Below are 12,250 nucleotides of genomic sequence, written 5' to 3' on the forward strand. Positions count from 1 at the left end.
GATTTGTTTTTTTTTTCTTTTTCCCCCCCCCCCCATTTTAATCTTAGTTTTAATCATTTTATGTGCTTTTGCATTTTCAATCATTTTATTTTATTTTATTTTATTATTATTATTATTATTTTTTTTTCCTCATTTTTTTGTTTATTTTAGTACTTCGTCTTAAAAACAACAACAAAAAAACACTTGTCCCTTTTAGGCTTGCACTCTATTCATTTGCTGCTTGTTTTCGTAAAAAACAAAAAAAAACTAACACTTGCTTTCTAATCTTTTTGTATTCTATCTGTTTTCTTTTCATTTATTATACAATTAACAAAAGCAAAAAAGATCTCTAACACTAGCTTGCTCTATTCTTTTTCTATTCTATCTGTTTTCTTTTTATTTATTATATTATTTAAAAAACCCTTGTACTGCGTTAAGCTAATTGAGACTTGTTATAGCACTTGTATATCATTACTCTTTTATTGATTTTGATTGCTTCCACTGTCCTCATTTGTAAGTCGCTTTGGATAAAAGCATCTGCTAACTGACTAAATGTAAATATCTTAAATTTGTTTTGTTTCAGTTAGTTGCCAAGGCAACATTTCAAATTTTTGTTTTTCTTTTTCATCTAATATTTAAGTTTTATTTTACTGCAGCTTTATTTCAATTAATGAAAACTATTTTTAATAACAGTAACAATACTGGTCAATGCCTGGTTATTTTTTACAGGTAAATGAGAAATGTATGTGCAATATTTAAACTTTTGTAAATTACAAAATATTGTAGAGGATTTTTTGTTGTATAACTGCATGCAACATGTCGAATTGTCTCTTCTAATTTTCTGAGGTACAGACATGACAGACATGATATTTTCAATAATGTGAGTTTTGTGGAGAAGTGTACTATTACTTTCTAAGCTATGTTTACTTGGCAGATGATAAAACAGGCTAAAAAGTCCCATAGATTTTGTTTATACAATGACATTGAATGTCCAGTGGAAGTTGCTTTTGTGTTCCACTGAAGAAAGTAAGTCATACAGGTAAATGACAGAATTTCTGTCAGAAAAACAGAAAAGTTTTAACTGAATTTTCTCTTTGAATAAAAACTTATGTAAGTGCAATAGTCAAACAGTGTCAATAAGCACAAAATATTGCTCTTATTTTACCCTGTGATTGCATGTAGCATGTTACACTGACTTCTATCTTTCTTCTGATTGCTTGGGCTCCCAGGTTGGCAGTTTGAGTAAGTGCAGGTCTGCACGAGTTAATCAGTCCGGCTTGGCCTGCAGGTTATCACTCTAATCGTGAATTAAAGAGAGGCTAATGACGCAGTGCTGGCGGGTTCCTGATCCTTGCTTTTTTTTTTTAAACCATCCCCAGAGATGCTAAAGACTAATTGTAATTTTCTTAGCACAGTTTTCTGAGCATCTGTTTTAGCACAGGTACAGAGGTGAAGGATTGTGTTTGTTCAAGAGGCCACACTGAAGATGCCAGACGAAATTGCCTTATATCACCTAGGTCAAGTTGTTTCTGAGAATTCTTGCAACATTTTTACTTAGAAATTGTTCGGCATTATATATAAGCCACGTCTTTTGTGCTGTTCCATAACCTTAGTTCGAAAAACGGCACCAGCGTGACTTGTCTAGTCCCAGCTTTTATATATATCCGCCCTGCACTGTCTATGGGGGTATATTAGAGCTTTTTAATAGCCTTTTAACTGAATTACACACTGCAGACGGACAACTGGCTAACTCACTTAGCTCCCAGCTCAGAGTTTTTATTTCAGTACAAAGCATGACAGTCCATATGGCTACCTGCTTCTAATCAACAATCCCTCTCTCTTTCTCTCTCTCTTTTATTGCATGCCCTGCTGTCTGCTTTCTGGAACAGAAGCCAAAGGTCAGTTTGCTTTTTGCTTGCTCTTTCCATTTCTCTCTCTTTTCATTGTTTTTTTCTGCTCTGTCTTTTAACACACAACACCTGTCCAATGAGACATTCACTGACGTTTCCTCATTTGCCATTTGAAGTGCACTCATTTCTCACATCTTACCCGCAGGCCAGCCGTGTACCAGCCATTATGGTGGGGCCTCTGACTAACTTCATTAGCTTGTGTTTAAATGTCAAAGGCTCTTTTTTTCCCCCAAGCACATCAATTTAAGAGCTCACATCATTGTCATTATGTTTACACTCGCAACCTTTTTCCCAGGTCAGCAGGGGTCTTGATGGATGCGCCTCCGTGTCCATGCTCATTTGTGTGAGTGTGAGAGATTAGAGTAGACAGATATTTCACACTTTCAGAGTTATAGTTAAATTCAACGATAGATCCATCTCACCTTTCATGGCAGATGCTTTCCCACCGGTCATTCGGTCCACAGACCCGAACACAGCTGCATCCGTCCTCGTCTTCTCCTCATACCTGCGGATGCCTGTTTTCTCCCTCATTTCCTGTCAGTGATGAGTGTTTATGACCAGAGTGAATCGGCAGCCGCTCTGGTGTTGTGCCAGCTCTCTCCAGCTGTGGGCACACAAGTCATTTAAATGTCAAACTGGCCCCATCATGGCACAACCACCATCTCCTTTCTGTCAGCACTGGGTTTACAAGGGGCTGTGTGTGTTTGGCACCTTTCATTCCTCCTGCTAAGTTCCTGTTTATGATTTTTTAAATAGGATTTTGCACCATACCATTTTTCTTTCTTTTTTTTAGTGCTAGTTGGACACAATGTAGAGCAAGTTTGTGCAATAAGTGTGCGTTTGGTACTTTATATTTGTATCTTATCATTATGCTACCACAGTGAATAATAGGATATGTTCACTACCGTTCAAAAGTTTGGTGGCCGTTTTTAGAGCCCAGGAACTCAAAGGACTTTCATTTTATCTATGAAAATGTATTTCTGGATTAAGTAATTATTATTTAAAAAAAATTTATTTAGATACTTTATTAAAGACAAGGTAGGTGATTTGGTTCAAAAACTTTTTTAGTTAAGCTGGTTGAAAGTCACTTCACGTCCCGAAAGCGATCAGTAAGTTAAGTGGTTTAAATGTATTTATCATCTGTGGAAGGCATAGGACCATAAAATGTTTGACCAGTCAGATTATTCGGTCCGAGGACTATGATAGGCTGTCCTACCTGCCTGTCAACATGTATATTTGCATACCTCTGTGTACCCCGTTTACGCAGACATGATACATCAGTGCATTCCATTACGCTATTCCAGATCGAGCGAGAATGGGAGGTGTTATTAATGTAATATGTGCTTTGTTCTGTAATGCTTTCTCATCGGTGAATGAGACGTGAGTTAATCTGACAGCATTGCATTCAACCCTCCACCAACGCAGTCTCTCATCGTGTCGCTGGTTAGCCTCTGGTCTGCCTGTGCGTGTTCATGTGTTTTGAAGGAGGCGTGGCTTTGCAGAGTGATTTGCAGGTAGGGTGGGATCTTATGCTTTCAAATATAGCTTGCGATTATTATCCTTTCCAAAATGGCCTACCCTACCTTTAAAGAAACACTCCACTATTTTTGAAAATAGGCTTATTTTCCAACTCCCCTAGAGTTAAACAGTTGAGTTTTACCGTTTTTGAATCCATTCAGCCGATATCCGGGTCTGGCATAGCACTTTTAGCTGCAGCTTAGCATAGATCATTGAATTTGATTAGACCATTAGCATCTTGCTCAAAAATGACCAGAGTTTCGATATTTTTCCTATTTAAAACTTGACTCTTCTGTAGTTACATCATGTACTAAGCATGTACCGACGGAAAATGAAAAGTTGCGATTTTCTAGGCAGATATGGCTAGGAACTGTACTCTATACCAGGGTTCCTCAAATCTTTCCCTGGAGGGCCAATGCACTGCAGAGTTTAGCTCCAACCCTAATCAAACTCCCCTACCTGTGATTTTCTAATGATCCTGAAGACATTGATTAGCAAACTCAGGTGTGTTTGATTAGGGTTAGAGCTAAACTCTGCAGGAAAGTGGATCTCGTGGGCATCCGGGTCTGGCATAGCACTTTTAGCTGCAGCTTAGCATAGATCATTGAATTTGATTAGACCATTAGCATCTTGCTCAAAAATGACCAGAGTTTCGATATTTTTCCTATTTAAAACTTGACTCTTCTGTAGTTACATCATGTACTAAGCATGTACCGACGGAAAATGAAAAGTTGCGATTTTCTAGGCAGATATGGCTAGGAACTGTACTCTATACCAGGGTTCCTCAAATCTTTCCCTGGAGGGCCAATGCACTGCAGAGTTTAGCTCCAACCCTAATCAAACTCCCCTACCTGTGATTTTCTAATGATCCTGAAGACATTGATTAGCAAACTCAGGTGTGTTTGATTAGGGTTAGAGCTAAACTCTGCAGGAAAGTGGATCTCGTGGGCCAGATTTAAGGATCCCTGCTCTATACTATACTATAATATCATTGCTCCTGCACCACCCATGGTACAGCAGCAAAGTTCCTTGATTATTACGCCGGAATGAGAGTATAGCTCCTAGCCATATCGGCCTAGATATCGGCCTAGAAAATCGCAACTTTTCATTTTCGGTCGGTCACAATGTAACTACAGAAGAGTCAAGTTTTAAATAGGAAAAATATTGAATCTCTTTGGTCATTTTTGAGCAAGATGCTAATGGTCTAATCAGATTCAATTATCTATGCTAAGCTGCAGCTAAAAGTGCTATGCCAGACCCGGAGATCAGCTGAATGGATTCGAAAACGGTAAAACTCAACTGTTTAACTCTAGGGGAGTTGGAAAATTAGCCTATTTTCAAAAATAGTGGAGTGTTCCTTTAATATTCTATAAAATGTTTGAATGTGTATTTATAAATGTATTTATTTATAAAATAAAATTACACCATAAAAACATAATATAAAATATGGAATAATTAAATTTTTTCTAAATGTTTTTGAAAGAAGTCTCTTATGCTCACCAAGGCTGCCTTTTTTGTCTAATGTACAGTAAAACAGTAATATTGTTAAGTATTCTTACAATTTAAAATGTTTTTTTTAATATATAATTTAAAATGTGTTTTATTCCTGTCATTTTGATCAATTTAATGCATCCTTGCTGAATAAGTGTTAATTTCTTACAAAAAAAGTCTTACTGACTCCAAACTTTTGAACAGTAAAGTGACGTTAGCCTGTTGTCTTAAAAAACTTAAATTAATTGTATTTTCTGGCAAGCTTTATAGCCAGTTTAGGCTATTCCTTATCAACGGTGTACAGAATGTTTACATCCTAAATTATACAATCAGCAGTCACAATTTAAACATAATTATGGCCAGTACCAATTTATTTCCACCATGATTGAGTAATTGGCATGCCCCCAGTTTGAAAAGTCAGTACTCATTTATGCTTATCTCGTAAATATGATCATTCTGACAAGATTTAACCTGGTAACCACCCACAAATCGCATTCCCAAACTAAAATCGATACCGTTTTGAAGTCTTTGCATTACAAGACTTTGAAATTGATATTTGGAAAAAAGTAACTTGGCAATTTGTTGCCCTCCAGTCAGATTTAATTACAGTCATAAAGAAATAGTTATAAAGGCTTAAATGTATTGTAAAGTTATTAAAAGTTTATTTGCATGACAAAAATATGAAATTGGCTGTGTTGCTGTTTAGAAACGCAGTGGAGCTAAAGCCACATCTTCTAAGCATTCATTCAGTCTGTTGTGTCTTATTTTCAGGCCTGTTAATGTTTGGTTGTCCCCTTCTCACATTCACACCTCCTCTCTGACCGGGATATGTCTCTAATTGTGATTCTTTTGTCTTTATTATATTTACTGACACCTCTCTCTTCAAGCTGTTTCAGTGCTAATCCGAGAACACTTTGTTGGTTTGAAGGATTGTTCTGGTTTGCAGAAACTTGGTCTAAATCAGAATAAGTGATTAGAATATGAATCAGAATAAGTTTCCTGCTTTGTAAAATCAATATAGAGCTTTGAGATGTCTGATAGATGGCTACATTTTCAAACGGTATTAAGAAAACCTGTTTTTGTAGATCAAAGGGTTTCACCATAGAGAATTGGACAGAAAACTGATCTAGCATGCTAATGCAAAGTATTTGAACTGCAGAATTAATTTCCATGTTTGAGGGTTCCAGTATTGTGTGCGCTTCAATACCGCTGAAGGCCTCTTGTACAAGGTCAGATTGAAGAAACAATATTGCTCTGGATCAAGGTAGACAAGGCCGGTTATTTCACAAATATTGTGTTTTTATCATTACATGAACTGGCATGAAGACCTTGAAACAAGGCTGCTCACTCAGAGGTTGGCCAATAGCATTCTACCTTTGAAGTCAGACTCTTTCTGCTTATGTAGTGATTGCTCAACACACTCCGTCACATGTTTTCTATCTCACATATTGTTCATATTCAGTTACTCGTTTGGTTAATTTGTAGAGATGAACAATAAACAATGTTTTGACTATCGTTTCTGCCACATGTTAGATAATGGCCATTTCAATCACACACACACATTCCAGCTATGTTTTTAAAAATAATATGCCTTTTTAAGAACACTTAGTAGTTTTACAATGTGTATATTTTAAATAATAAATGTTTATTTTGTTATATTACAGTGTTTTATATTATATATTAATGTTTCATATTATATATACACACATGATTTTATATATTATAATACTTTCATATATAATACTTTAAAATACTTTGCTTTATATTATATATTCCCTAATTTAAAATATGTATTTATCTTTTCGATGGGGCTTTTTTCCGTTAGTCTGTTTATTATGATTATTATTATTAGATTATATAAAAATGTATTTATTTTATTTTGTTTGTTTATTTTTATATCCTTTTAAATGATAGTTTTAGATATTATTTTACATAGCATTATTGACCCAAAGCTTTTGAATAGAATAAAAATATATATATTTTTCCCACTCCTGGCACACACCACTACAAGACAAGTTGAGAGACAGACAGCAGAGGATGTTGTCTTGTTCTCCTTTTATTAAATCTCAATCAAAGAAATGCATTGCTGCTTTTAGTTTTTTTGATAATTAGCTTCACACGCCCTTTCAGACTGAATCTGAGTGGCAGGGTGGCCAAGAGAAGGCAACAGCATCTGTTTATATTTGTGCCATTCAGACAGTTATTAAAAGCCATTTTTAGAGTGCCCAGCACGAGGCCAAATTGCTGGCACAGTTGGATGAAGACAGACAAATGTTAAAGCTGGCATGGACCAAACACAGACAGCCTGATCAGAGTGCCACTGTAGAGAAGGGCAGGACCACTAACAGAGAAACATCACTCATTCACACGAACTGTGCAGTTTGTTCTACTTTGTGGAGCAGATGTCATACCGAGTTTTTGATTAAAAATACAGATATATAGCAAGATGGCTTTTCAAAACACTACTTATTTAGTGAAAGCCCATTTTGTTTTTGCTTTATGGGGATTGTTTTCTAACGGATACACTGTTCTTCTGCCGTTCTGCTAGCACTGATATTTTTCTAGTTTTTGAGCACAGACATCACAGAAATTCAGTGCTTAATCGCACCTCTCCACTGTGACACCAATTTCGACCCATTTGTGGAAGAAGGGAGATTGATTTTAAAGGATAAGTGCAGCTTGTTGAGGTTAAGTGTTGATGCTTTTGAAAGAGGACAAGGCCGGTGTAAACGGAGGGAGAAACTAACTGGACTCTTGGGAATCTTACAGTGTAGTCTCACACATCGGAAGTTTTTGGAAAATGCTGTGAACTCTTGCTGTCTCCGGGGAGCCCCTTGCAGATAATTTTGTCAGTAAATAAAAACAGAATGCTCAAAGGCATCTTTATGTGTGAAAGAAGATGACATAACAGGAGGAGATGGCAGAGGAGTGAACTGGTGATAGTTCGTATGTTTTTGCCAGAGGGCTGAAATCTGTCAGCCTCAGAGGTCCATCTCTTGCTGTCTCCGGGGAGCCCCTTGCAGATAATTTTGTCAGTAAATAAAAACAGAATGCTCAAAGGCATCTTTATGTGTGAAAGAAGATGACATAACAGGAGGAGATGGCAGAGGAGTGAACTGGTGATAGTTCCTATGTTTTTGCCAGAGGGCTGAAATCTGTCAGCCTCAGAGGTCCATCATCAATCACTGCACTTCTGCAATGCAGTCCTTTGGAGCTCCGCTGATTTAGTCTGGATTTACGGTATCAAGCTGTCACGTAACATGACTGAACCCTACTCAAACAACAGGCTTTCAGCATGATCGAATAGGTCGTCAGAAATAGGAAGCCTTTTGAAAGCCAGCGCTCACAGCTTGTACAGGTGATTGTGCTCTTAAGCTTTCAGTCCACTGTTGGTGATACATCAATGTGGTTTTTAAAACATCTGTCTCTGCGCAGTTTGATGTCTTTACATTTCTCAAGCAGGTACATGAAAGCATTTTAGTGAAAATATCGAGGCTGTGAAATTGTGGATGTGTAAGTGTCTGGATAATTTTGGTTCGGCGCACATTTCTGCAGCTCTTCAAAGAGGCTGTCAGTCATAATTCATCTATTGAGTTACTACACACATTTAGCTCACTCATTCCAATGCATATGGTTTCTGTGCAACCCAGTTTAACAGACATACAATGACGTGAACAAGCCTGCTAAAATGCCACAGTCTTAACACTAGAACCGCCAGGGGTCGCTGTATATCTAAAAGCGCCAGCGGGTAAATTTTACCCACGCACATGACAGCTGTTTTTGAATGGCTAAAGAACATATTATTTGACTGTATTATGCTACTGTCTTCACAAAGAAGTGTCTAGAGTCATGAAATGATTGTCTAGTCATCAACTATATTTTTGTCCTGCTGTTTTACTTTCAAGGCTTTTTTATGCAGGCTACACTTGTCACTTTTCATAACGGTCAATATTAAGCTAAACAAGCCTGCACTGACAACGAGAATTAAAAGGAAGTAAATACATATTTGGGTGGTGTAATAGGCTATTATAATACAAAGTCGTTAATCAATAAATTAAGATAACCTATGTTATTCAAATTACTAAAATAACCTATAGACAATAATGAGCAATAATAGGCCTATTCACCACATTGCATATGATGCGAAGACAAATTCAAGCGCACAGCTTCACCTAGTTAATTATTCATCTGTTTAGTTGTATCATTTATAATTTCAATTATACAAGAAGAACAGCAATAAACTTTGGGTAATCAAAAAAAAAGGTTTTATTCATTACATCAGATCAAATTTTTTTTCTTCAGGAAACGGGCAGACTAGAATAAATAGCAACACATAAGCGAACAATAAATGATAGAAATGGCAAAACAAAAATTAAATAATTAATCGAAATTTTGAACAATTATGAGTAACATTAGGATAAAACGTCTAAATATGATATATTGATCGCCGTCAGATGCTGAGCCGACAGGACACTTTACTTAGGCTATCTCCTTACCATCAGACTCTCCATCGCTCATGGCATTTAGTGCTTCTTATACCTCTTCAGCATTCATAAATCGCCTTCTACTCATTTTGTCTTTATTTATGAAACTGATAACTGCTAATTCAGTGAGTGAAAGGCGTTGTCTAGCAATGTACTATGTTAAAACATAAGCGGCACGAAAATGACAGCGCGGACATTCAGGCATTATATAGCGGGTAAATGTTATAGGGTATAAATGCCCCGTTTTTTGATCTGGTTTTATCTAAACAGTTTTTAACAACGGGATTGTAAATCACACAATTTTAGTAAAAGTCAGTGACTGGGAGACTTGAATGTTTTATTAAAAATCTTTTATGTACGTTTTAAAAACAGCCACGGGTAAAATTTACCCCGTGGCGGTTCTAGTGTTAAAGCGCATTCACGCTGATAGCTATTCACAGTGACAAAGTGACTGGAGGTCATTCATTTTCAATGAGAGTTGGCAGTGTGGGGCTGGATGCATCTCTCTGTCTTTCTGTCTGTCTGTCTACACACACACACACACACACACAATGAAAGCTTATGGGGTCCAAATATATGATGTAAACCAAACCATCACCACTAATGCTCTTTATTTTCAAAGCGTGTTTCTTTTTTGTGTCCCGATGCTGTTGGATACTGCTCTTGAGCAGGAGCACTTACTAACAACTCACGGCAGAGACTTGGCGACCTCCAGCGATTTTTATCACTGTCAGCTTGAATGCCCTTTAACAGTAGATCGGCATGATTAAAATATTCAGGACTCAACCATGAGACTTTACGGTCGCTTGTAGTCGTAAAACGCCGGTGAAGATCTTGTTATCAATCAGAAAGAGCAAACGCCTCACCTGTGCCTCCAGGGTTTGGTGTGGACTCTCACAGATAATGACTGCTATGAAATTTCTGTGGAGTTGTGCCGATTTCCCCCCTCTCCATGTCACACTTAACCATGACATTTAATTTCACCTGGGGAAGCCAGGTAATGGAATTGTTTATTAGATGGCCGCACCACGATGGATTTCCGAGGGGGTAGGGGTTTTAAGACTTGTCCCCTTCTCCTGCTCTCCTGGAGGCCTCTAAATTGGTTGCTGTTGAATAGCCTTCCTGCCTTTTATTTCCCTTTGGCTTTGCGGGATGTGGAACTGCATCCCTAATGCAGCATCAGAGAGGCCTCACACTGAACTTGCTGAATCTTTTGCACCTCTGCTCCACGACGACTGCGCCATTCGCACTCCCTGCGCATACGACTCACTGATTCAAGGTCAATTTCAAAGCACCTTAGAGAGAAAAGAATAGGAGGATTTAGCATTTTTTGAAAAATTAAGGGAATACTAAATGCTGTTTCTTGTCTCTGCTCCTTCCAGACAAAAGATATACAAGATTGTCATAGGTTACCCAGATTTTCCAGACAGTGATTCACCTTTGTTCTTTGATTTGATTGTTGATTTTCAGGACTTGGCGAAGAATAGACCGGCAGGCCTTTTTTGCTCTCCATTTTTTGGACTAGTGCTCAAACTAAGCCCATAAAAATTAACTGTTTTTATGCATTTCAACTCCGAAATTCACCCTTGGCTCTCTTTGCATCTCATTACATTCATATCTTGATCAAGGATGCCTCAGAAATTTTTTTTTGCTTTGGCTTTTAGTTGAAATGAATTTTTTTTCCTGTAAAAATCTTCACCTCTGCCACTGCTTAGCCTGTGGAGAGCGTATTTAAATCACACTAAATGCTTTTCCCTGGTGCAGATTGTCATTACACAGCTGTAAAACCTCCTGAGTCAAACCATTTACGCCCCCAAACTAACCACAACAGCAGAACAAAAGACCGATGAAATTTGCACAACCTCTTTCTTGTTTTTGGTGTTGTGTGCGGCATGATTTTGTGTAATAGAAGAGAAAGATATTAGATTGAAAAGCGTAATTTCACACAACCCAGTTCTTGCATCCTCCCTCCCAAGTGCGCTTGGGGTTCGGCATGGCTGCTTGTGCTCACCGATGTGCTCACCAACCTTGATTGTTGAGAGCAGCTCCCTTGTTTGCCATACACACCTGCACACATCACCAACTGTGGAGTGTGGACATGTGCTGATTATAGATAGATAGATGGATTTATATATCTGAGTGCATTTCCTGTGTTCCAATTTACTGCCAATCGTGCCGTCTCATTGTTAGCAGATGGTAATTTTAATCTAATCAATGGCTGCTTCTGTATTATTTGTTAATTTAGCCAAATGTTGTTACTGTAATTGCCCCATCATACCTTGTAGGAGAAGTTTATCAGGGATCTGATAGCAAGCATTTGTGCAGCGGTGTGATTAGAGGGTTTCGTTCTGCCCGGTTGTTGCGTTTACCTTTGGTACAGCGTATCTTATCATGTTAATTGGATCACCGAAGACTGATGAGCACTTCAGTGGACACTGTGCTGCTGTCCCCCATGCCCTCCGATTGAAAAGCTCAGGCTTAATGGAGGAGAAACGCACAGCCCATTATTAGAGGCATCCACTCAGCTTCGTTTACGCCACTCTTTCTCTCTGCCTCATCTGCCTCAGCTCTTTTCAAACACTGCTAATTGTGCAGATGTGTGTTGTTCAGGTCAGGCAACTAGGACATGATCTCTCATCCAGATGACACTGGTGTCCTTTAAAGAGAGAAGGGGAATGGAGGCCTAAATTTCATTCTCAGTGACCAAAATCATGTTTAGTCTACATTATATTCATGGACTTGCTGTTTATGTACATCAGCCACAGGCTATATGAGCAATATCACACAAGTAGCCATGTGATATGGCTGTAAAACCCTCTTTTGTGTGGAACTATTTCCTTCTGCCACAGATTTAAATCTCAAGTTGAC

The 12,250-nt window shown here is 37.9% G+C and overlaps 1 protein-coding gene across 1 annotated transcript in view; it reads left to right on the plus strand.

Annotated features, from left to right (window-relative positions):
- Positions 1–12,250, plus strand: part of LOC107556337 (protein diaphanous homolog 3-like) — a 215,796-nt gene that overhangs the window by 45,254 nt on the left and 158,292 nt on the right. The window contains exon 9 of the mRNA XM_016239434.1: positions 1,869–1,877. Coding sequence (XP_016094920.1) covers positions 1,869–1,877 — 9 coding nt within the window. The remainder of the gene's footprint in view (positions 1–1,868; positions 1,878–12,250) is intronic.

Source organism: Sinocyclocheilus grahami, unplaced genomic scaffold, assembly GCF_001515645.1.
Source record: "Sinocyclocheilus grahami isolate Dianchi unplaced genomic scaffold, SAMN03320097.WGS_v1.1 scaffold20.1, whole genome shotgun sequence".
Classification (NCBI taxonomy): Eukaryota; Metazoa; Chordata; class Actinopteri; order Cypriniformes; family Cyprinidae; genus Sinocyclocheilus; species Sinocyclocheilus grahami.